General features: G+C 45.0%; 1 protein-coding gene across 5 annotated transcripts in view; it reads left to right on the top strand.

The window, feature by feature from the left end:
• The window catches only part of LOC110487794 (PDZ and LIM domain protein 7), an 83,559-nt gene extending 56,671 nt beyond the window's left edge, over positions 1 to 26,888 (top strand). For 2 of the 5 annotated variants that reach the window (XM_036943536.2, XM_036943537.2), the window contains exons 6-11: positions 12,951 to 13,009; positions 13,681 to 13,912; positions 14,605 to 14,785; positions 15,292 to 15,412; positions 17,072 to 17,187; positions 22,924 to 26,888. In XM_036943536.2, coding sequence (XP_036799431.2) covers positions 12,951 to 13,009; positions 13,681 to 13,912; positions 14,605 to 14,785; positions 15,292 to 15,412; positions 17,072 to 17,187; positions 22,924 to 23,010 — 796 coding nt within the window. In that variant the 3' untranslated portion in view covers positions 23,011 to 26,888. Of the gene's footprint in view, positions 1 to 307; positions 319 to 858; positions 904 to 5,062; positions 5,218 to 5,541; positions 5,579 to 5,977; positions 7,286 to 12,950; positions 13,010 to 13,680; positions 13,913 to 14,604; positions 14,786 to 15,291; positions 15,413 to 17,071; positions 17,188 to 22,923 lie in introns of those variants that run through there. The other 3 variants (XM_090198917.1, XM_090198918.1, XM_090198919.1) reach the window with 2 other exon arrangements.
• Positions 26,889 to 27,637: the final 749 nt, after the last annotated feature.

The following is a 27,637-nucleotide window of genomic DNA, read 5'->3' on the forward strand; positions in this document are numbered from 1 at the left end:
CGGATCTGTTGTAGATCAGTGAGAGGAAGATGAGGACTCCGGGTGACTGTCACACAGCCTGCCTGCGAGTTTTTTTGTGTGACAGTCACTGAGTCTGCGTCGTCAGAACGCCCCGTGCTGTGCGTCTCTCTGACAGAACCCGTCAACAATGAAAGCCTGTGTGTGTTTTCACCCCACTGCACGATACTCTGCATCTCTGTCTCCTCGCTGTTGACTGTTCTCTGCAACTATTGTTGTTTTTGTTCTTCCAAACTGACCCCCCCCCCCCCCATCTCCTTCTCTCTTCTTCTCTTCTTTCACCCCGCAGATGGATGAGAAGTCAGTAAACTCTCTTTCTACTTCCTTTTTACTTGAATGTTAAATGTTAGTTTTCCTGTCAGTATCTGAACTAGTGGTTAGTGATGATTAGTGAAGGTCTTTCTCTTACCAGTAGTAACAGTAACATAAGTTCATTAATCATTGACTAATCAGTGATCATTCTTCAGAATTCTTCATCTAACAGTATTTCTCTCTTTCTTGTGTAATTTCTTGTCCATTCTGTCCATTCCGTCTCCCTCTTCCTCCTACCATTCTCCCTCCCTCCCTCCCTCCCTCCCTTCCTTCCTTCCTTCCTTCCTTCCTTCCTTCCTTCCTTCCTTCCTTCCTTCCTTCCTTCCTTCCTTCCTTCCTTCCTTCCTTCCTTCCTTCCTTCCTTCCTTCCTTCCTTCCTTCCTCCCTTCCCTCCCTCCCTTCTTCCTCCCTCCCTCCCTTCTTCCTCCCTCCCTCCCTTCTTCCTCCCTCCCTCCCTCCCTCCCTCCCTTCTTCCTTCCTCCCTACCTCCCTCTTCCTCCCTCCCTCCTTCCTCCTCCCCGCCTACAGAGAGGATCAGCCTTTGTATGACCACCAGAATTACCAACACGAGAAGTAAGAGACAGATGCATTATGGTCCAGCCTGTTTGACCGCTGGTCACTAGACAGCCATGTTAGAGAGGACATATTGACACGTTGTCAGGGGGGACATATTGACACGGTGTCAGGGGGGACATATTGACACGGTGTCAGACAGCCATGTCAGAGGGGACACACTGACACGGTGTCAGGGAGGACACATTGACACGGTGTCAGGGGGGACACATTGACACGGTGTCAGGGGGGACACATTGACACGGTGTCAGAGGGGACACATTGACACGGTGTCAGAGGGGACACATTGACACGGTGTCAGAGGGGACACATTGACACGGTGTCAGAGGACATATTGGAGGACATACAGTACCAGTCAAAAGTTTGGACACACCTACTCAAGGGTTTTTATTTATTTTTTACTATTTTCTACATTGTAGAATAATAGTGAAGACATCAAAACCATGAAATAACACATATGGAATCATGTAGTAACCAAAAAAATGTAAAATAATCCAAATATGTTTTATATTTGAGATTCTTCAAAGTAACCACCCTTTGCCTTGATGACACCTTTGCACACTCTTGGCATTCTCCCAACCAGCTTCATGAGGTAGTCACCTGGAATGCATTTCAATTAACAGGTGTGCCTTGTTAAAAGTTAATTCGTGGAATTTCTTTCCTTAATGCGTTTGAGCCAATCAGTTGTGTTGTGGCAAGGTAGGGTTGGTATACAGAATATAGACCTATTGGGTTTAAGAGCAAGGCCATATAATGGCAAGAACAGCTCAAATAAACAAAGAGAAATGACAGTCCGTCATTACTTTAAGTAAGTCAATTTCAAGAACTTTGAAAGTTTCTTCAAGTGCAGCTGCAAAAACCATCAAGCGCTATGATGAAACTGGCTCTCATGAGGCCCGCCACAGGAAAGGAAGACCCAGAGTTACCTCTGATGCAGAGGAAAAGTTCATTGGAGTTACCAGACTCAGAAATTGCAGCCCAAATCAACTGTTCAGAGGAGACAGATTGAATCAGGCCTTCATGGTCAAAATACTGTAAAGAAACCACTACTAAAGGACACCAACAAGAAGAAGAGACTTGCTTGGGCCAAGAAACATGAGCAATGGACATTAGACCGGTGGATATCTGTCCTTTGGTCTGATGAGTCCAAATGTGATATTTTTGGTTCTAAACGCCGTGTCTGTGAGATGCAGAGTAGTAGGTGAACAGATGATCTCTGCATGTGTGGTACCCACCGTGAAGCATGGAGGAGGAGGTGTGGGGGTGCTTTGCTGGTGAAACTGTCAGTGATTGTATTTATAATTCAAGGAACACTTAACCAGCATGGCTGCCACAGCATTCTGCAGTGATACACCTTCCCATCTGGTTTGCACTTAGTGGGACTATCATGTGTTTTTCAACAGGACAATGATCCAACACACCTCCAGGCTGTGTAAGGGCTATTTGACCAAGAAGGAGAGTGATGGCGTGCTGCATCAGATGACCTGGCCTCCACAATCACCAAACCTCAACCCAATTGAGATGGTTTGGGATGAGTTGGACTGCAGAGTGAAGTCAAATCAAATTTATTTATATAGCCCTTCGTACATCAGCTGATATCTCAAAGTGCTGTACAGAAACCCAGCCTAAAACCCCAAACAGCAAGCAATGCAGGTGTAGAAGCACGGTGGCTAGGAAAAGCTCCCTAGAAAGGCCAAAACCTAGGAAGAAACCTAGAGAGGAACCAGGCTATGTGGGGTGGCCAGTCCTCTTCTGGTTGTGCCGGGTGAAGATTATAACAGAACATGGCCAAGATGTTCAAACGTTCATAAATTACCAGCATGGTCAAATAAGAATAATCACAGGCAGAACAGTTGAAACTGGAGCAGCAGCACGGCCAGGTGGACTGGGGACAGCAAGGAGTCATCATGTCAGGTATTCCTGAGGCATGGTCCTAGGGCTCAGGTCCTCCGAGAGAAAGAGAGAAAGAGAATTAGAGAGAGCATACTTAAATTCACACAGGACACCGGATAGGACAGGAGAAGTACTCCAGATATAACAAACTGACCCTAGCCCCCCGACACACAAACTACTGCAGCATAAATACTGGAGGCTGAGACAGGAGGGGTCAGGAGACACTGTGGCCCCATTCGATGACACCCCCGGACAGGGCCAAACAGGAAGGATATAATCCCACCCACTTTGCCAAAGCACAGCCCCCACACCACTAGAGGGATATCTTCAACCACCAACTTACCAACCTGAGACAAGGCCGAGTATAGCCCACAAAGATCTCCGCCACGGCACAACCCAAGGGGGGGGCGCCAACCTAGACAGGAAGATCACATCAGTGACTCAACCCACTCAAGTGACGCACCCCTCCTAGGGACGGTATGAAAGAGCCCTAGTAAGCCAGTGACTCAGCCCCTGTAATAGGGTTAGAGGCAGAGAATCCCAGTGGAAAGAGGGGAACCGGCCAGGCAGAGACAGCAAGGGCGGTTCGTTGCTCCAGAGCCTTTCCGTTCACCTTCACACTCCTGGGCCAGACTACACTCAATCATATGACCCACTGAAGAGATGAGTATTCAGTAAACACTTAAAGGTTGAGACCGAGTTTGCGTCTCTCACATGGGTAGGCAGACCATTCCATAAAAATGGAGCTCTATAGGAGAAAGCCCTGCCTCCAGCTGTTTGCTTAGAAATTCTAGGGACAATTAGGAGGCCTGCGTCTTGTGACCGTAGCGTACGTGTAGGTATGTACGGCAGGACCAAATCAGAGAGAGAGGTCCATGTAATGCTTTGTAGGTTAGCAGTAAAACCTTGAAATCAGCCCTTGCCTTGACAGGAAGCCAGTGTAGGGAGGCTAGCACTGGAGTAATATGATCCAATTTTTTGGTTCTAGTCAGGATTCTAGCAGCCGTATTTAGCACTAACTGAAGTTTATTTTGTGCTTTATCCAGGTAGCCGGAAAGTAGAGCATTGCAGTGGTCTAACCTAGAAGTGACAAAAGCATGGATGAATTTTTCTCCATTTTTGGACAGAAAGTTTCTGATTTTTGCAGTGTTACGTAGATGGAAAAAAGTTGTCCTTGAAACAGTCTTGATATGTTCTTCAAAAGCGAGATCAGGGTCCAGAGTAACGCCGAAGTCCTTCACAGTTTTATTTGAGACGACTGTACAACCATTAAGATTATTTGTCAGATTCAACAGAAGATCTCTTTGTTTCTTGGGACCTAGAACAAGCATCTCTGTTTTGTCCGAGTTTAAAAGTAGAAAGTTTGCAGCCATCCACTTCCTTATGTCTGAGACACATGCTTCTAGTGAGGGCAATTTTGGGGCTTCGCCATGTTTCATTGAAATGTACAGCTGTGTGTCATCCGCATAGCAGTGAAAGTTATTATGTTTTCAAATGACATCCCCAAGAGGTAAAATATATAGTGAAAACAATAGTGGTCCTAAAACGGAACTTTGAGGAACACCGAAATGTACAGTTGATTTGTCAGAGGACAAGCCATTCACAGAGACAAACTGATATCTTTCCAACAGATAAGATCTAAACCAGGTCAGAACTTGTCCGTGTAGACCAATTTGGGTTTCCAATCTCTCCAAAAGAATGTGGTGATCGATGGTATCAAAAGCAGCACTAAGGTCTAGGAGCACGAGGACAGATGCAGAGCCTTGGTCTGATGCCATTAAAATGTAATTTACCACCTTCTCAAGTTGAGTCTCACCCAACAAGTGCTCAGCATATGTGGGAACTCCTTCAAGACTGTTGGAAAAGCATTCCAGGTGAAGCTGGTTGAGAGAATGCCAAGAGTGTGCAAAGTATTCATCAAGGCAAAGAGTAGCTACTTTGAAGAATCTTAAACACTTTTTTTTTAAATAAAGAGAACCTGTTGATTGAGTAAGTGTGTCCAAAACTTTTGACTGGTATTTCATGTCGGTTGAATATGACATGGGATGCATCCAAAATGGCACCCTATCCCATATGTAGTGCACTACTTTTGACCGGGGATACACGTCGCTGGGTTCACGTCATGGTGGTTTCAACCACGTGATAACGTCATGTCTGTGTGTAGGCACGGTTTGTTATGTTAACGTTGTTGGAACGTTGAGCGTGTACTGTGCATGGTCCGTTTAACGTTATATTAACGTTGTGGTGACGTTGGGGTGTGTACTAGGCATGGTCTGCGGGTGGATGGCATCCCCATGTTCATCCCCAACGACCGCAGCAAGAAGAGGCTGATCGAGGACACTCAGGATTGGCAGCCCCGCACAGGCACTACCCAGTCCCGCTCCTTCCGTATGCTGGCCCAGCTCACAGGCACCGACTACAGTAAGTCGGTGAGAGAGCGAGGTCGGAGAGGGTGAGAGAGCGAGGTTCGGAGAGGGTGAGAGAGCGAGGTTCGGAGAGGGTGAGAGAGCGAGGTCGGAGAGGGTGAGGGAGCGAGGTCGGAGAGGGTGAGGGAGCGAGGTCGGAGAGGGTGAGGGAGCGAGGTCGGAGAGGGTGAGGGAGCGAGGTCGGAGAGGGTGAGGGAGCGAGGTCGGAGAGGGTGAGGGAGGGGGGGGGGGGTTGTCAGTGGTCGAGAGGGGGAGAGTGAGTGATGTGGACAATGTCCTTTGGGCGTTCTGATACTGTGTTTCCCCTTGGCTCTCTCAGTGCAGGACCCAGACGATGAGACAATGAAGAGGGCCAGGTAAACAGCCTGTGTGTTTATAAAGCCTGTGTGTTTATAAAGCCTGTGTGTTTATAAAACCTGTGTGTTTATAAAGCTATATAATATATATATAACTATGCCTGTGTGTGATGTCTACAGCTGACTCTGGCATAGTCTGTGTTACAGCCATCTTTAAGCTTCAACATGTGGTTTGGTGTGTGAGTTATACAGGTGGTTTGGTGAGTGTGTGAATTATACAGGTGGTTTGGTGTGTTATACAGGTGGTTTGGTGTGTGAGTTATACAGGTGTTGTTTCAGGACCACTTTAGTAGATTTTCTGTCCCTGTATTGAGTTGTGATGTAGTTTTCCCACTGCTTCGTGAATTGTCTCTGTCTTTCTTCATTTCCTGTCTCTTCTCTTCTCTCTCGGGTGGTTAGGGAAAAGTTCCTTACAGAGATTCAGAGCCCCCGTTACGCCCGTCTGAGGGACTGGCACCACGAGAGGTCCGCACGCGCTCTCAACATCAAGTCCTGAGCATCACCACGGCAACATGCAGGGCCGGGCCGGAGCCCTAGCGATCGATAGCCATCAGAACGACGACAACGACTAAAACGACAATAGTCCGATTATCCAGACGACAACACACACACACACACCAGACGACGACACACACACACACACACACACACACACCCCAGACGACAACACACACACACACACCCCAGACGACAACACACACACACACACACACACACACACACACCCCAGACGACAACACACACACACACACACCCCAGACGACACAACACACACACACAGACACACCCCAGACGACACACCCCAGACAACAACACACACACACACACACACCCCAGACGACAACACACACACACACCCCAGACGACAACACACACACACACACACACCCCAGACGACAACACACACACCCCAGACATACAGAGGAGGAAGAAAAAACAAGTTAAAAAGATATATATAAAATAGAGGAATCTATGATCACTAAGCCATACGTGGAACCATTGCATACTGAGCCTGTCTGACTGTCAGATTCCCTTCTTCTCCTTGACTAGGAGTTAGTGTTGATAACATCTTGTGGATCACCTTGTGTGTAACAGACCTGGGGCACATACGTCAAATACGATTGATTGATTGATTGATTGATTGATTGATCAAAATCCTGAGGTACGGGTGGGGGGGAATTTGCATTTCGGGACTGTTCTATTGGTCCCATTGTCCCGGAACAATCCAAATCAAGTCCACCTCAAGACTTCTACAGTATTTGACGAATGTATCGGACCCCAGTCTGCTTTGTTGTTCTGTTCCTCCTATTAAACTGTTACTCAGAGTTATCTAAACAGGGAGGGGGGGGCGGACAGCTGTTGGAACAGCGTTGTTCTTCCTATTAAAATGTGTTATTCAGAGTTATCTAAACAGGGAGGGGGGCGGACAGCTGTTGGAACAGCGCTGTTCTTCCTGTTCCATTCTTTATTCTGATTCTGTAGTTCTAGTTCATCTCCTGTTGATCTGTAAACTCGTTCTTAGCTCTGTTCTTAGCTCTGTTCTTAGCTCTGTTCTTAGCTCTGTTCTTAGCTCTGAGTTTAGCTCTGAGTTCTGCTCTCTCTTTTTCTCTGTTTTCTGAACTCTCCCTTTGTTCTTTAGACCCCTCCCTCTTGATGAGAACGATAAATATATCTTGTACTGATGTCCTCATAAAACTTCTGAAAACACCTCCTCCTATTTGTCATTTATCTTTCTCTGCTTCCTTTACTGCACTCTACTCCACTATACTGCACTCTACTGCACTCTACTCCACTATACTGCACTCTACTCCACTATACTGCACTCTACTCTACTCTACTGCACTATACTGCACTCCGCTATACTGCACTCTACTGCACTCTACTCCACTATACTGCACTCTACACCACTATACTGCACTCTACTCTACTCTACTCCACTATACTGCACTCTACACCACTATACTGCACTCTACTCCACTATACTGCACTCTACTCCACTATACTGCACTCTACTCTACTCTACTGCACTATACTGCACTCCGCTATACTGCACTCTACTGCACTCTACTCCACTATACTGCACTCTACACCACTATACTGCACTCTACTCTACTCTACTCCACTATACTGCACTCTACACCACTATACTGCACTCTACTCTACTCTACTGCACTATACTGCACTCCGCTATACTGCACTCTACTGCACTCTACTCCACTATACTGCACTCTACACCACTATACTGCACTCTACTCTACTCTACTGCACTATACTGCACTCCGCTATACTGCACTCTACTGCACTCTACTCCACTATACTGCACTCTACTCCACTATACTGCACTCTACTCTACTATACTGCACTCTACTCTACTCTACTGCACTATACTGCACTCCGCTATACTGCACTCTACTGCACTATACTCTACTCTACTGCACTCTACTCTACTCTACTGCACTATACTGCACTCCACTATACTGCACTCTACACCACTATACTGCACTCTACTCTACTCTACTGCACTATACTGCACTCCGCTATACTGCACTCTACTGCACTCTACTCCACTATACTGCACTCTACTCCACTATACTGCACTCTACACCACTATACTGCACTCTACTCTACTATACTGCACTCCGCTATACTGCACTCTACTGCACTCTACTCCACTATACTGCACTCTACTCCACAATACTGCACTCTACTCCACTATACTGCACTCTACACCACTATACTGCACTCTACTCTACTCTACTGCACTATACTGTACTCCGCTATACTGCACTCTACTCCACTATACTGCACTATACTGCACTCCACTCTACACCACTATACTGCACTCCACAATACTGCACTCTACTCTACTCTACTGCACTCTACTCTACTGCCCTATACTGCACTATACTGCACTCTACTCTACTGCACGCTACTCTACTGCCCTATACTGCACTCTACTCCACTATACTGCACTCTACTCCACTATACTGCACTCTACTCCACTATACTGCACTCTACTCCACTATACTCTACTCTACTCCACTATACTCCACTCCACTATACTGCACTCCACTATACTCCACTATACCGCACTCTACTCCACTATACTGTACTCTACTCCACTATACTCTACTCCACTATACCACACTCTACTCCACTATACTGTACTCTACTCCACTATACTCCACTCCACTATACTGCACTCTACTCCACTATACTCCGCTCCACTATACTGCACTCCACTATACTGCACTCTACTCCACTATACTGTACTCTACTCCACTATACCCCACTATACTGCACTCCACTATACTCCACTATACTGCACTCCACTCCACTATACTCCACTATACTCCACTCCACTATACTGCACTCCACTATACTCCACTCCACTATACTGCACTCTACTCTACTGCACTATACTGCACTCTACTCCACTATACTGTACTCTACTCCACTATACTGTACTCTACTCCACTATACTGCACTCTACTCCACTATACTGTACTCTACTCCACTATACTGCACTCTGCAATACTGTACTCTGCAATACTATACTCTACCATGCAATACTATACTCTACCATGCAATACTATACTACGCAATACTATACTAACCCTAACCCTCTGCGATACTCTACCAGTATACTTTACCATGAAGTACTCACTATACTCCACCATCCGATACTCATTACACTCTACAATACTCTACCATCCAATACTCACTATACTGTACAATACTATACCATGCAATACTCATTATACTGTATAGTACTATTCCATGCAATACTCATTATACAGTACAGTACTGTACCATCAATACTCATTATACTGTGCAGTACTATACCATGCAATACTCATTATACTCTACAGTACTATACCATGCAATACTCATTATACTCTACAGTACTCTACCATCCAATACTCATTATACGCTACAGTACTCTACCATCCAATACTCATTATATTGTACAGTACTCTCCATCCAATACTCATTGTACTGTACAATACTATCATGCAGTACTCACGATACTGTATAGTACTACCATGCAGTACTCACTATACTGTATAGTACTACCATGCAGTACTCACTATACTGTACAGTACTCTACCATCCAATACTCATTATACTGTACAGTACTATCATGCAGTACTCACTATACTGTATAGTACTACCATGCAGCACTCACTATACTGTATAGTACTACCATGCAGTACTCACTATACTGTATAGTACTATCATGCAATATTACCTACTGATATGTAATAGTCTCCATGTGGTTTTTGACACGAGTCAGCACACCTCGTAGAAGGGAGCAGTAGATCATCTCGGTGATTCTAGACTATCGTTGTGCGTCAATGTGCAATGTTTTTTTTTATTGAACTTTTGGCAAACAGATGGAAGGTGTGTGTGTGTGTGTGTGTGTGTGTATATGTGTATATATATATTAGTAGGCATCACTCTGATAACTGGCTGTAGAAAAGTCTGCATCTTGTCACGTTACATCAGACACAGATGATTTGGATAATGAAGCTGTCTGTAATATAGTAGTGGTGTCAAAACCAGAACTTATCGCACTGTTCACACCACGGTCGTAACAGGTGTAACGACGTCGTGTCTCATTTGGATAGACAACGACCAGAACGATTTTAAATAGATATTTGGTCCTGTTCTACTATCTGATCACAAATACTGTTACGTCTTTCATTCCTCTGTAATATATGTTGAGTTCTCTCTGCCGTTTTTACAAGTTGATTTTAATGTAGTATGTAGAGATGGTAGTTGTATCCAGAGATGTCTGTAGACACCTGTTACTGAGACAAATGCTGTTGACTCTAAAGAAGGGGTAGGCGACTTGATTCGGCCGAGGACGGACGGACGGACGGACGGACGGACGGTCGGTCGGAACATAATCGCCATCATTATAATAATTTGTACACTGCAAACTGACCACAACTAAGCCCCAAAAACAGGTTATTATTTTCAAATACAATCATGCCATACCTTGATTACATTGAGACATGATCACGTCTCTTTTGTGGGAAGGAAAATACTTGGACAGATTCCCTAAATTATACACTTGACCAACCGCCTCAATTTGGTTTCTGAAAGTGTTTTTTTATTTATTTATTTTTTTATTTTTTTTTACACTGGATAAAAGTAGAGACTCGGAGGTACAAAATAGTTTATCATACACTGTAGTTGAGGAACAATTCTGCTTTCGAAGTTGATGAACTTGTAACGCCACATATGAGAAAATGGCCCTTGAATGTTTTGGTATCTGGTGAAGGGTTCTTCTTTGTCGACACCCATTCAGCATCGTTCACACCCCCTGAAGCTTTAGCCCCACCCATTCAGCATCGTTCACACCCCCTGAAGCTTTAGCCCCACCCATTCAGCATCGTTCACACCCCCTGAAGCTTTAGCCCCACCCATCTCTTTAAGGATTCACATGTCAGGCCATGTGCTAAACACAGTCAGTAGTTTTAGTAAACAACCAAAGATTTCAAGACTAAAATGTGTAACTAGTAGCCTACAATAAGGAAAAACTCAAAGTAAAAATACACTGAGTCCTTGGCCTATATCCTGGTGCAGGTCCTGTTGTTCTTCACATTACAAACTCTGGTAAACACACACTATATCAAATACAATCTAAGTTTATTTGTCACATACACTGAATACAGAAGGTGTAAACTGTACAGTGAAACGGTTACTTGTGTATTAGCAATGTCAAAAATAGTGTCCAGATAAAAAATATTTTATAATTATTGAATGATTCTTACCAAGACACTTGTCCAAGTTGATGGTTCATGTGAAAGAAATGGATGTCGGAGGAAACGCTGCTCAACTGATGACCGTAATCAGCCTGCAGGCGCCAGGTCCGCCACAAGGAGTCACTAGAGCACAATGAGCCAAGCCCCTCCCCTAACCCTGATGACGCTGGGCCAATTGTGCTCCGCCCTATGGGACTCCCAGTCACGACACAGCCTGGGGTCGATCCCGGGCTTGTTGCCTCTAGCACTACTGCAGTGCCTTAGACCGCTGCGCCACTCAGTAGGCCCTAATATATATATATATATATATATATATATATATATATATATATATATTTTTTTTTTTTTAATTTTTATTATTAACCCTAAATCCTTAGTCTGATTTAATGTTCATGTCACAATCGTCCTTCAGAAAATAGCCCAGCACAACTTTTTCCCACCTATCTTTTGTTGATAGCGCCTGCTTAATTCTGGTCAGCAATGTTGTTGAGAGTAGTAGCAACGCGTTTGCTGTTCTCCATGACTAACGTTATACCTTTCAAACAAGGATGGATCTACACATACTGAGCAGCTCATGTTTTAGACAGAAGCATGTTACATGGCCGACCAATCCGAACTCATCTCTCGGCATGCCCAGCCCATCCATTTATCTCAGCCAATCATGGCAAGAGGAAAAGGTTCCTGTCTTTTTTTTCCGGGGCTAAACCAAATAGGCTCGTAATTTTAACCATTTTATTCGTATTTACAGGTGGCATACAAGTTAGTTATTAAGGCACATCAGAGTTCACATTTCAGTCTCTCCTCTTATATTTCCTTCCGCTTCTCTCCTCTCCACTTCTCTCCTCTCCACTTCTCTTCTCTCCTCTCCTCTCCTTCTCTTCTCTCCTCTCCTCTCCACTTCTCTCCTTATATTTCCTTCCGCTTCTCTCCACTTCTCTCCTCTCCTCTTCTCTCCTCTCCACTTCTCTCCACTCCTCTCCACTTCTCTCCTCTCCTCTCCACTTCTCTCCTCTCCTCTCCACTTCTCTCCTCTCCTCTCCACTTCTCTCCTCTCCTCTCCTTCTCTTCTCTCCTCTCCTCTCCACTTCTCTCCTCTCCTCTCCACTTCTCTCCTCTCCTCTCCTTCTCTTCTCTCCTCTCCTTCTCTTCTCTCCTCTCCTCTCCACTTCTCTCCTCTCCTCTCCACTTCTCTCCTCTCCTTCTCTTCTCTCCTCGCCTCTCCTCTCCTCTCCACTTCTCTCCTCTCCTCTCCACTTCTACTATTTTTGTTGGGCCAAAAAAACAAAACCGTGTGGCCTGTTGCTGACCCCTGCTCTACAGACTTTGGTCAATGTGCTGTTTGGAGGAATATGACTTGATCACAACAAATTCCCAGTCCACCTTCTAATACCTTTCCTTTCTGTAAGTAGTGGTATAGGCACAGAGAGATGTGAAATTAAGGAGCAATCGTCTCAATGGTTTACCATTTATGCTCCTTCGATTGAAATGTTTTTTTTAAAACTCATAACATGATGTCAGACACTGCCACTCTACCTCTTCTGAGTCACCATGGTAACCCTATAGCACCTGTTTCTAAGGAAGTGTGTGTTTCTTCCCAGCATCAAGGCCTCTCGGTCACCTGCTAAGGCCCAGACCCAGGCAGCCGACAAACCTGACGGTGAGTTACTGCAGGTCAGAGTTCAAATGACAGGGATGTTGGTAATTTAACATACAAAATCCAAGCCTTTTATTTAGTAGCTAGATGCATTATAACATGCTATAAGCATTAAAATATTATATTTTACCTTTTATTTAACTAGGCAAGTCAGTTAACAAACTCTTAATTTCAATGACGGCCTAGGAACAGTGGGTTAACTGCTTGTTTAGGGGCAGAACGACAGATTTGTACCTTGTCAGCTCAGGGATTTGAATTTGCAACCTTTCGGCTGCTAGTCCAACGCTCTAACCACTAGGCTACCCTGCTGCCCCTAATATGCATTATAGCATGTGCTATAAGCATAGTAATATATTGTAACATGAGCTATAAGCATAGTAATGTATTGTAACATGAGCTATAAGCATAGTAATGTATTGTAACATGAGCTATAAGCATAGTAATGTATTGTAACATGAGCTATAAGCATAGTAATGTATTGTAACATGAGCTATAAGCATAGTAATGTATTGTAACATGTGCTATAAGCATAGTAATGTATTGTAACATGAGCTATAACCATAGTAATGTATTGTAACGTGTTATAAGCATTCATACAGTCACATGGTTCCTTTATAATCTACTGTATGAGTCTCCCTGTCTGTTGTATTGATACATTTCACTGGGTTCCCCAGCCTCTAAGGCTCCAGTCAACTCTGGTCCAAAGGTGCGCCCTCCGTGGGTGACTGACCCAGGTTTCGCTGACCGTTACGCCCCAGACAAGACCAGTACGGTTCTGACCCAGCACAGGCAGCCGGCCCAGCCTACGCCCATGCAGAACCGCTCCTCTATTCTACAGGCGGCTCAGCAGGCACCGGAGGACAGCGGAAGGACCCCTCTCTGTGGAGCCTGCAAAAAGATGATTAGGTGGGAACAATATGATTATATTGCCCCCTGTCTGTTAGATTAATAACTACAAGGCCTTTATTTACTACTGCCCCCTGTCTGTTAGATTAATAACTACAAGGCCTTTATTTACTACTGTCCCCTGTCTGTTATATATATATATATATATATATATATCACACCCAATTCCTTAAATATTGCAAAATGTTTGACCAAAACCCTGAATGTCAAAGTTGCCCCCTATTGGGTCAATATAGAAAGTGTTGTTCCCTACATGAGTTCTACGTGGGAAAAGTAGTGTACTGTATAGAGAATAAACTCTATAGACTATCATTTCATAATAGACTAGATTTACTGGATCGAACTGCTAAAGCCCTGATTTCCTCGACCATGTGACCTGACTAGGTAATACTCTTGGACTTTATATAACCTCATTATTGTTTAAAAAAAAAGATTTAAAAAACTGGAATGACCTGACATCTGACAGCTAAGTGGTTAATGTCCAGTAAGTCATGTCTGTGATGGTAGGATCACTGTTTTCCATTTTATAGAGAGCTGTGCCTAGAAACCTCTGTTACTCCCAGCTGGGCTTGTCTAACTGGTGTTTACGTTCTGTGTGTGTGTGTGTGTCTCTGTGTGTGTGTGTCTCTGTGTGTGTGTGTGTGTGTGTGTGTCTCTGTGTGTGTGTGTGTGTGTGTGTGCGGGGCGTCTAGGGGCCGGTACCTGGTGGCTCTGGGTCAGTCCTGGCACCCAGAAGAGTTCCAGTGTTCCCAGTGTAAGGTGATGTTGGATGAGGGAGGATTCTTCGAGGAGAAAGGCTCAATCTTCTGCTCCAAGTGTTATGATAACCGCTACGCTCCCAACTGTGCCAAATGCAAGAAGATTATCATAGGGGTAAGATCTCTACTGTCCTGTCTACCGTCATCTATGATCATAGGGGTATGATCTCTACTGTCCTGTCTACTGTCATCTATGAGAATACTGTGGAATGTGGACCACATGCTAGTTTAGCAGGACAGGTCTACCGTCATCTATGAGAACACTGTGGAATGTGGACCACATGCTAGTTTAGCAGGACAGGTCTACCGTCATCTATGAGAATACTGTGGAATGTGGACCACATGCTAGTTTAGCAGGACAGGTCTACAGTCATCTATGAGAATACTGTGGAATGTGGACCACATGCTAGTTTAGCAGGACAGGTCTTCCATCATCTATGAGAATACTGTGGAATGTGGACCACATGCTAGTTTAGCAGGACAGGTCTACTGTCATCTATGGGAATACTGTGGAATGTGGTCCACATGCTAGTTTAGCAGGACACAATGTACCTGTAAGCTGAGGCCTGACCCCCTTTCTTTCCTTCCTTCCTTCCTTCCTTCCTTCCTTCCTCCGTTTAGGATATCATGCATGCTCTGAAGATGACCTACCATGTCCAGTGTTTCATGTGTGCTGCCTGTAAGAGCCCCATCAGAAACCAGGCCTTCTATATGGAGGAGGGAGAACCTTACTGTGAGAAAGGTGAGGCTTAGAGAGGTGTGTGTGTGTGTGTGTGTGTGTTGCCTTGTTAAAATCAAAACAGGAAAACTGTTGTCGGGTTGGAGAAATAATGAGTTAAACTAGACACAGTCCCTGGTGTGGACAGATTGTCTCAGTGACTCTCTCGCTCCGTCCACAGCTACTAGATCATCTACTTAGATGACTTTTATGTTATGTGTTTGTCTATTGGTTTATGTAAGTGGAGCGTGCTCCTGCTGTCTCTATTGTGCTGCTGTGCTATGACCCATGAAACCATTTACATCTCACACCACACACACACACACACACACCACAACCACACACACACACACACACACACACACACACACACACACACACACACACACACACACACACACACACACACACACACACACACACAATTTGATTTGAAGACCTTCAGCGTTGATAAACATTTTGCCGCCTCAGTACCTCTCTGGGATTGTGCTGCTCACACACACGCCACAACCACACACAACACACACACACTTCACAAGCACCACACAAACACCACACAAACACACCACACAACCACACCACACACACACCACACCACACACACACACCACACCACACACACACACACACACCACATACTGGTTCTAAAGCCACTTTCTCAAAGTCCCGGAGATCCCGGCAAAAGAAAACGACAATCAATTGAATTCTGTGGAGCAATTATCCCCTTATCCCTTCAGCAGCAACATCACTGATGTCATCCCTTCCCCACATGCAGCAGCAACATCACTGATGTCATCCCTTCCCTACATGCAGCAGCAACATCACTGATGTCATCCCTTCCCCCACATGCAGCAGCAACATCACTGATGTCATCCCTTCCCTACATGCAGCAGCAACATCACTGATGTCATCCCTTCCCTACATGCAGCAGTAACATCACTGATGTCATCCCTTCCCTACATGCAGCAGCAACATCACTGATGTCATCCCTTCCCCCACATGCAGCAGCAACATCACTGATGTCATCCCTTCCCCCACATGCAGCAGTAACATCACTGATGTCATCCCTTCCCCCACATGCAGCAGCAACATCACTGATGTCATCCCTTCCCCTACATGCAGCAGCAACATCACTGATGTCATCCCTTCCCTACATGCAGCAGCAACATCACTGATGTCATCCCTTCCCCCACATGCAGCGGCAACATCACTGATGTCATCCCTTCCCCCACATGCAGCAGCAACATCACTGATGTCATCCCTTCCCCCACATGCAACATCACTGATGTCATCCCTTCCCCCACATGCAGCAGCAACATCACTGATGTCATCCCTTCCCCACATGCAACAGGAACATCACTGATGTCATCCCTTCCCCCACATGCAGCAGCAACATCACTGATGTCATCCCTTCCCCACATGCAACAGGAACATCACTGATGTCATCCCTTCCCCCACATGCAGCAGCAACATCACTGATGTCATCCCTTCCCCACATGCAACAGGAACATCACTGATGTCAAAGTAAAACCAAAACCTTACAGGGGAAAAAAAAAGTTTTGCTGATGAATATGGTAACTCTCAACCTCTCCCCACCTCTCCCCTCCTCCTTTCTATCACTAACCTCTCTCACCCCCCCCTCTCTCCTCCACTTCCCTGCTCCCCCTCTCCCTCTCCCTGCAGATTATGAGAAGATGTTTGGTACTAAGTGTCATGGCTGTGACTTTAAGATCGATGCTGGGGACCGCTTCCTAGAGGCCTTGGGATACAGTTGGCACGACACCTGCTTCGTCTGCGCTGTAAGTCTCCTGATTCACCTGGACCTCTGTCTATGTCACCTCTATCTACATTCATCTCTACCTGTCTACCTCACCTCCTTCTCCATTCGTCTCTACCTGTCTACCTCACCTCCATCTCCATTCGTCTCTACCTGTCTACCTCACCTCCTTCTCCATTCATCTCTACATGTTTACCTCACCTCCATCTCCATTCATCTCTACCTGTCTACCTCACCTCCTTCTCCATTCATCTCTACATGTTTACCTCACCTCCATCTCCATTCGTCCCTACCTGTTTACCTCACCTCCATCTCCATTCGTCTCTACCTGTTTACCTCACCTCCATCTCCATTCGTCTCTACCTGTTTACCTCACCTCCATCTCCATTCGTCTCTACCTCTGTTTACCTCACCTCCATCTCCATTCGTCTCTACCTCTGTTTACCTCACCTCCATCTCCATTCGTCTCTACCTGTTTACCTCACCTCCATCTCCATTCGTCTCTACCTGTTTACCTCACCTCCATCTCATTCGTCTCTACCTGTCTACCTCACCTCCATCTCCATTCGTCTCTACCTGTCTACCTCACCTCCATCTCCATTCGTCTCTACCTGTTTACCTCACCTCCATCTCCATTCGTCTCTACCTCTGTTTACCTCACCTCCATCTCCATTCGTCTCTACCTCTGTTTACCTCACCTCCATCTCCATTCGTCTCTAACTCTGTTTACCTCACCTCCATTTGTCTCTACCTCGGTCTATGTCACCTCTATCTACAGTTGAAGTCGGAAGTTTACCTACACTTAGGTTGGAGTCATTAAAAAAAAATGTTTAACCACTCCACACATTTCTTGTTTAACAAACTATAGTTTTTGCAAGTCGGTTAGGACACAAATAGTTTTTCCAACAATTGTTGACGGACACAATATTTCACTTATAATTCACTGTATCACAATTCCAGTGGGTCAGAAGTTTACTGTGCCTGTGAACAGCTTGAAAAATTCCATCATGGCTTTAGAAGCTTCTGATAGGCTAATTGACATCATTTGAGTCAATTGGAGGTGTACCTGTGGATGTATTTCAAGGCCTACCTTCAAACTCAGTGCCTCTTGGCTTGACATCATGAGAAAATCAAAAGAAATCAGCCAAGACCTCAGAAAAATATTGTTGACCTCAAGTCTGGTTCATCCTTGGGAGAAATTTCCAAATGCCTAAAGGTACCACGTTCATCTGTACAAACAATAGTAGGCATGTATAAACACCATGGAACCATGCAGCCGGAAGGAGGCGGGAAGGAGGTGGGTTCTGTCTCCTAGAAATGAACGTACTTTGGTGTGAAAACTGCAAATCAATCCCAGAACAACAGCAAAGGACCTTGTGAAGATGCTGGAGGAAACAGGTACAAAAGTATCTATATCCACAGTAAAACAAGTCCTATATCGACATAACCTGAAAGGCCGCTCAGCAAGTAAGAAGCCACTGCTCCAAAACCACCATAAAAAGACACCATGTCTTGCAACTGCACATGGGAACAAAGATCTGACTTTTTGGAGAAATGTCCTCTGGTCTAATGAAACAAAAATAGAACTGTTTGGCCATAATGAACATCGTTATGTTTGGGGGAAAAGGGGGGGAGGCTTGCAAGCCGAAGAACACCATCCCAATTGTGAAGCACGGGGGTGGCAGCATCATGTTGTGGGGGTGCTTTGCTGCAGGAGGGACTGATGCACTTCACAAAATAGATGGCATCATGAGAGAGAAAAATTGTGTGTATATATTGAAGCAACAGCTCAAGACATCAGTCAGGAAGTTAAAGCTTGGTCGCAAATGGGTCTTCCAAATGGATAATGACCCCAAGCATACTTCCAAAGTTGTGGCAAAATGGCGTGTGGACAACAAAGTCAAGGTATTGGAGTGGCCATCACAAAGCCCTGACCTCAATCCTATAGAAAAATGTGTGGAAAGAACTGAAAAAGCATGTGCGAGCAAGGAGGCCTACAAACCTGACTCAGCTCTGTCAGGAGGATTGGGCCAAAATTCACCCAACTTATTGTGGGAAGCTTGAGGAAGGCTACCCGGAATGTTTGACCCAAGTTAAACAATTTAAAGGCAATGCACTCAATTAGTATTTGGTAGCATGTAAACGTCTGACCCACTGGGAATGTGATGAAAGAAATAAAAGCTGAAATAAATAATTCTGTCTACTATTATTCTGACATTTCACATTCTTAATATAAAGTGGTGATCCTAACTGATCTAAGACCAGGAATTTTTACTAGGATTAAATGTCAGAAATTGTGAAAAACTGAGTTTAAATGTAGTTGGCTAAGGTGTGAAACGAGGCGGTCTTCTGGTCAGACTCCGGAGACGGGCACAGCGCGCACCACTCCCTAGCATTCTTCTTGCCAATGTCCAGTCTCTTGACAACAAGGTTGATGAAATCCGAGCAAGGGTAGCATTCCAGAGGGACATCAGAGACTGTAACGTCCTTTGCTTCACTGAAACATGGCTCACTGGAGAGACGCTATCCGAAGCGGTGCAGCCAACGGGTTTCTCCACACATCGCGCTGACAGAAACAAACATCTTTCTGGGAAGAAGAGGGGCGGGGGCGTATGCCTCATGGCCAACGTGACATGGTGTGATGAAAGAAACATACAGGAACTCAAATCCTTCTGTTCACCTGATTTAGAATTCCTCACAATCAAATGTAGACCGCATTATCTACCAAGAGAATTCTCTTCGATTATAATCACAGCCGTATATATCCCCCCCCATGCAGACACATCGATGGCTCTGAACGAACTTTATTTAACTCTTTGCAAACTGGAAACAATTTATCCGGAGGCTGCATTCATTGTAGCTGGGGATTTTAACAAGGCTAATCTGAAAACAAGACTCCCCAAATTTTATCAGCATATCGATTGCGCAACCAGGGGAGGAAAGACCTTGGATCATTGTTACTCTAACTTCCGCGACGCATATAAGGCCCTGCCCCGCCCCCCTTTCGGAAAAGCTGACCACGACTCCATTTTGTTGATCCCTGCCTACAGACAGAAACTAAAACAAGAGGCTCCCACGCTGAGGTCTGTCCAACGCTGGTCCGACCAAGCTGACTCCACACTCCAAGACTGCTTCCATCACGTGGACTGGGAGATGTTTCGTATTGCGTCAGATAACAACATTGACGAATACGCTGATTCGGTGTGCGAGTTCATTAGAACTTGCGTTGAAGATGTCGTTCCCATAGCAACGATTAAAACATTCCCTAACCAGAAACCGTGGATTGATGGCAGCATTCGTGTGAAACTGAAAGCGCGAACCACTGCTTTTAATCAGGGCAAGGTGTCTGGTAACATGACCGAATACAAACAGTGCAGCTATTCCCTCCGCAAGGCTATCAAACAAGCTAAGCGCCAGTACAGAGACAAAGTAGAATCTCAATTCAACGGCTCAGACACAAGAGGCATGTGGCAGGGTCTACAGTCAATCACGGACTACAGGAAGAAATCCAGCCCAGTCACGGACCAGGATGTCTTGCTCCCAGGCAGACTAAATAACTTTTTTGCCCGCTTTGAGGACAATACAGTGCCACTGACACGGCCTGCAACGAAAACATGGGGTCTCTCCTTCACTGCAGCCGAGGTGAGTAAGACATTTAAACGTGTTAACCCTCGCAAGGCTGCAGGCCCAGACGGCATCCCCAGCCGCGCCCTCAGAGCATGCGCAGACCAGCTGGCCGGTGTGTTTACGGACATATTCAATCAATCCCTATACCAGTCTGCTGTTCCCACATGCTTCAAGAGGGCCACCATTGTTCCTGTTCCCAAGAAAGCTAAGGTAACTGAGCTAAACGACTACCGCCCCGTAGCACTCACATCCGTCATCATGAAGTGCTTTGAGAGACTAGTCAAGGACCATATCACCTCCACCCTACCTGACACCCTAGACCCACTCCAATTTGCTTACCGCCCAAATAGGTCCACAGACGATGCAATCTCAACCACACTGCACACTGCCCTAACCCATCTGGACAAGAGGAATACCTATGTGAGAATGCTGTTCATCGACTACAGCTCGGCATTCAACACCATAGTACCCTCCAAGCTCGTCATCAAGCTCGAGACCCTGGGTCTCGACCCCGCCCTGTGCAACTGGGTACTGGACTTCCTGACGGGCCGCCCCCAGGTGGTGAGGGTAGGCAACAACATCTCCTCCCCGCTGATCCTCAACACTGGGGCCCCACAAGGGTGCGTTCTGAGCCCTCTCCTGTACTCCCTGTTCACCCACGACTGCGTGGCCACGCACGCCTCCAACTCAATCATCAAGTTTGCGGACGACACAACAGTGGTAGGCTTGATTACCAACAACGATGAGACGGCCTACAGGGAGGAGGTGAGGGCCCTCGGAGTGTGGTGTCAGGAAAATAACCTCACACTCAACGTCAACAAAACTAAGGAGATGATTGTGGACTTCAGGAAACAGCAGAGGGAACACCCCCCTATCCACATCGATGGAACAGTAGTGGAGAGGGTAGCAAGTTTTAAGTTCCTCGGCATACACATCACAGACAAACTGAATTGGTCCACTCACACAGACAGCATCGTGAAGAAGGCGCAGCAGCGCCTCTTCAACCTCAGGAGGCTGAAGAAATTCGGCTTGTCACCAAAAGCACTCACAAACTTCTACAGATGCACAATCGAGAGCATCCTGGCGGGCTGTATCACCGCCTGGCATGGCAACTGCACCGCCCTCAACCGTAAGGCTCTCCAGAGGGTAGTGAGGTCTGCACAACGCATCACCGGGGGCAAACTACCTGCCCTCCAGGACACCTACACCACCCGATGTCACAGGAAGGCCATAAAGATCATCAAGGACATCAACCACCCGAGCCACTGCCTGTTCACCCCGCTATCATCCAGAAGGCGAGGTCAGTACAGGTGCATCAAAGCTGGGACCGAGAGACTGAAAAAAAGCTTCTATCTCAAGGCCATCAGACTGTTAAACAGCCACCACTAACACTGACACTGACTCAACTCCAGCCACTTTAATAATGGGAATTGATGGGAAATGACGTAAATATATCACTAGCCACTTTAAACAATGCTACCTTATATAAATGTTACTTACCCTACATTATTCATCTCATATGCATACGTATATACTGTACTCTATATCATCGACGGTATCCTTATGTAATACATGTATCACTAGCCACTTAATACTATACTATGCCACTTTGTTTACATACTCATCTCATTTGTACATACTGTACTCGATACCATCTACTGTATCTTGCCTATGCTGCTCTGTACCATCACTCATTCATATATCCTTATGTACATATTCTTTATCCCCTTACACTGTGTACAAGACAGTAGTTTTGGAATTGTTAGTTAGATTACTTGTTATTACTGCATTGTCGGAACTAGAAGCACAAGCATTTCGCTACACTCGCACTAACATCTGCTAACCATGTGTATGTGACAAATAAAATTTGATTTGATGTAAACTTCCGACTTCAACTGTACCTTCGTCTCTACCTGTCTCTCCTGAACCTGCTCCAACCTACGCCTCTCTGCCTGTCTCTCCTGAACCTGCTCCAACCTACGTCTCTCTGCCTGTCTCTCCTGAACCTGCTCCAACCTACGTCTCTCTGCCTGTCTCTCCTGAACCTGCTCCATCCTGGGTCTCTCTGCCTGTCTCTCTTGAACCTGCTCCAACCTCAGTGTCTCTCTCTCTCTCCCTCTCTCTCTCTCAGTTCTGCCAGATCAACCTGGAAGGGAAGACGTTCTACTCTAAGAAGGATAAGCCACTGTGTAAAGGCCATGCCTTTGCTCCCGTCTGAGAGGGAGGGGGGGGGAGAGAGGTGGTTCAGAGGGGACAGGAACCATTCTCTGAACCCTGAAGACCTCCGCATCGCACAGCTCCAGTCACTCTCCACTCCACTGCAAACCAGACAGCTTTTCAGATCCTCACTATCGCTCAGCTAAAGATGTGTTCAGATATACTTCTATCCCTGGACTTTTCAAATGCATCCTGTGCTGGCTCCCTCCCACTGGCTCCCTCTGCTGTCAGTCATACTTCCTGGTCTCTTAGTCTAAGATCTGAAGGAATTTGATGTCAACCTTTTTCCAACTATCTGCCTAGTTTCTCTACTGTTGTTCCTCATAGCAGGTTACTCTAGTATCATGTGTAGTGTTATTACAAACGGAGTAATATCAAGCCTAAGCTCAATGCTGTATATCTCATGTATTACCAGTGAACCACTGAATATGAATATATATATATATATATATGTGTGTCATTCTCCCTCTGTGATTGTGATGCTAACCACTGTTGTTGACAAGTCATTCTTTACTGCAATGTGTCTAGTCAGTTCAACTGTTTGGGCAGCGGCTGTTCGTTTGGTAAAATAGCACACTTAGCTCCATTTCACTTTGAAGTGGCTTCAAAGTTGAACCAACCATTTTAGTGTGTCATTTTCTAAGATGTTACATTTAACCATCGCTCCACTACCGACTTCATTTAAAGTCCCCTCTTAGTCTCTGGTTCGTTTGATGCCCCTCTATACTCCAGTACTTAAGGAAATATAAGGGGCAACCTTAATCCAGTACTTAAGGTAATATAAGGGGCAACCTTACTGCAGTATTGTTGGTAATGGGCAACCTTACTGTAGTACTGTTGGTAATGGGCAACCTTACTGTAGTACTGTTGGTAATGGGCAACCTTACTGCAGTACTGTTTGTAATGGGCAACCTTACTGTAGTACTGTTGGTAATGGGCAACCTTACTGTAGTACTGTTGGTAATGGGCAACCTTACTGTAGTACTGTTGGTAATGGGCAACCTTACTGCAGTACTGTTGGTAATGGGCAACCTTACTGTAGTACTGTTGGTAATGGGCAACCTTATTCCAGTACTGTTGGTAATGGGCAACCTTAATGTAGTACTGTTGGTAATGGGCAACCTTACTGTAGTACTGTTGGTAATGGGCAACCTTACTGCAGTACTGTTGGTAATGGGCAATCTTACTGTAGTACTGTTGGTAATGGGCAACCTTATTGCAGTACTGTTGGTAATGGGCAACCTTACTGTAGTACTGTTGGTAATGGGCAACCTTACTGCAGTACTGTTGGTAATGGGCAACCTTACTGTAGTACTGTTGGTAATGGGCAACCTTACTGTAGTACTGTTGGTAATGGGCAACCTTACTGTAGTACTGTTGGTAATGGGCATCCTTACTGTAGTACTGTTGGTAATGGGCAACCTTACTCCAGTACTGTTGGTAATGGGCAACCTCACTGCAGTACTGTTGGTAATGGGCAACCTTACTGTAGTACTGTTGGTAATGGGCAACCTTACTGCAGCACTGTTGGTAATGGGCAACCTTACTGTAGTACTGTTGGTAATGGGCAACCTTACTCCAGTACTGTTGGTAATGGGCAACCTTACTCCAGTACTGTTGGTAATGGGCAACCTTACTGTAGTACTGTTGGTAATGGGCAACCTTACTGTAGTACTGTTGGTAATGGGCAACCTTACTGTAGTATTGTTGGTAATGGGCAACCTTACTGTAGTACTGTTGGTAATGGGAAACCTTACTGTAGTACTGTTGGTAATGGGCAACCTCACTGCAGTACTGTTGGTAATGGGCAACCTCACTGCAGTACTGTTGGTAATGGGCAACCTTATTGCTGTAAGGAAATCAGTCAATTGGAAAAAATGAATTAGGCCCTAATCTTTGGATTTCACATGACTGGGCAGGGATGCAGCTATGGGACGGCGTAGGCACAGCCAATCAGATTCATTTTTTTTTACCACAATAGGGTTTTATCACGTCCGTCCCCCTTCCCACGCGGGAGGAAGCCGGATGTGGAGGTCCTGGCATGGTTAAACGTGATCTGCGGTTGTGAGTCCGGTTGGACGTACTGCCGAATTCACAAAAAAACGACGTTGGAGGCATCTTATGTGGAAATAAAAATACAATTCTCCGGCAACAGCTCTGGTGGACGTTCCTTCAGGCAGCGGGCCATTTGCTCTCTCCCTCAAAACGTTCCTTCAGGCAGCGGGCCATTTGCTCTCTCCCTCAAAACGTTCCTTCAGGCAGCGGGCCATTTGCTCTCTCCCTCAAAACGTTCCTTCAGGCTGCGGGCCATTTGCTCTCTCCCTCAAAACGTTCCTTCAGGCTGCGGGCCATTTGCTCTCTCCCTCAAAACGTTCCTTCAGGCTGCGGGCCATTTGCTCTCTCCCTCAAAACGTTCCTTCAGGCTGCGGGCCATTTGCTCTCTCCCTCAAAACGTGAGACATCTGTGGCAATGTGTTGTGTGACAAAACTGCACATTTTAGAGTGGCCTTTGTCCCTGGCACAAGGTGCACCTGTGTAAATAGAACCCTATTCCCTATATAGTGCACTACTTTAGACCAGGGCCCTATTCCCTATATAGTGCACTACTTTAGACCTGGGCCCTATTCCCTATATAGTGCACTACTTTAGACCAGGGCCCTATTCCCTATATAGTGCACTACTTTAGACCAGGGTCCTATTCCCTATATAGCGCACTACTTTAGACCAGGGCCCTATTCCCTATGCCCCATTCCCTATATAAAGTAGTGCACTATATAAAGGAAATAGGGAGTACTTTAGGACACAGACCCATATTGCACTAGTCACTATAGATACTGTAGAACACTCCATATTGATCCCAGAATACTTCACTTCACGACAGCTATATTAGTAATTGATTTAGTTTAAATTAGAATAGTAAAATCATAAAAAAGGATTTAGTATTTTGAAGCATCACTGTCAATGTACTATTTATGGAAATAAACTATGGCTTGTTTACAGGGCTGGGGGTCAAATCCAGTTTAAACTATGGAAGTGAGATCTCACAGAACATTTCTAGAATATCGTTACCACTAATTGACTGTTGGAATTGGAGTTGGAATTGTTGTCCTGGGATTTGTAGTCATTGTGTTGTCCTGGGATTTGTAGTCATTGTGTTGTCCTGGGAGTCATTCTATACAAGTGGCTGTATGTATTGAACCAAATACTGTATAATCTAGGGCTCTATTCAATCCCAATCTTTGAAATTCATCTTTACAACGTTAATTCAATTTAAAAGCAATGTTCCAAACTGTTTTTTGGCGGAGACCGCATTGGTAAATGCTGTATATATCGGCTCAATAGCAAATTAACCTTTTTTTAAAAAAAAATGAAATCTGTAACGCTTCAGCAACACCTGTTTGAATAGAGCTCAAGTCTCACAAGAGGCCTGTAAAGTAGTTCTTTGTTGGGTGTGTTTTGAAACCAAATCATTTAGTAATGTACTGTATTTGTTTGTTTGTTTGTTTGCAGAGGGCTGAGATGGTTCTCGTCTGACATGAACCCATTCCTACAATTGTACACAATGTCAACCTAATGGTCTGATTCCCCCACTTAACGTCAACTTCTGCTCCAAGAACAATAGGAATATAATTATAGAAATATAATTATAGAATAAATTAATATTAAAGTATTGTATACCAAGTGTCTTTTCAAGCTTTGCACACTGAGCTTTTTACAAAAAAGTACTTAGTCAAAATACTTAAATTCGTACGAAAAACTGCTGTATTCATGTGTACACGCTAGAGATGTTTTTAGAGGAACAATTGAAGTCCTTGATAGATGAGCTGTATTGTGTATTAGAACCAGTTAATTCATAAATAAAATAAAATGTCAGCATTCCATACTCTCTCTTCCCTCTGCCGACCCGGCGACAGAACGAATCATTTAGACAGGCGGTTTTTCGTCGGACCTCTGTCGGACCTCCGTCGGACCGGGAGTTTCAGGTTTGAGGAAAGCGTACAATGTGTCCGACCATTTCTACCGATCTGTTTGGCGGTTATGAATAGTCTATTTTCTATACAGTGGGGCAAAGAAAAGTATTTAGTCAGCCACCAATTGTGCAAGTTCTCCCACTTCAAAAGATGAGAGGCCTGTAATTTTCATCATAGGTACACTTCAACTATGACACACAAAATTAGAAAAAAAATCCAGAAAATCACATTGTAGGATTTTAAATGAATTTATTTGCAAATTATGGTGGAAAATAAGTATTTGGTCAATAACAAAAGTTTATTATAAATTTATAATTATAAATTATTGATGACTAAATACTTTTTTGCCCCACTGTATGTGCGTTTCAATAATGAACCATTTTCGTTTCTCAGGCATTGTCACGTGGTTAATCTTAAACAAATCTGAAGTAAAATGTCTCAAAGTTAAACATGTTGCTATTGAAAGAGCACTAGCCTCTTTTAATATGGACACACTGTGATCCAATGGGCTGCTAAAGAAATGAGAGCATAGAATGCAGAGAGCCTATAGGCCAAATGCAGCAGTAGGCGTAGGCCTATAACTCCCATCAACAACTAAGTACAATATGTAGGCCTATAACTCCCATCAACAACTAAGTACAATACGTAGGCCTTAAA

This window comes from Oncorhynchus mykiss, chromosome 14, assembly GCF_057628025.1.
Source record: "Oncorhynchus mykiss isolate SJ-2025 chromosome 14, ASM5762802v1, whole genome shotgun sequence".
Taxonomy (NCBI): domain Eukaryota; kingdom Metazoa; phylum Chordata; class Actinopteri; order Salmoniformes; family Salmonidae; genus Oncorhynchus; species Oncorhynchus mykiss.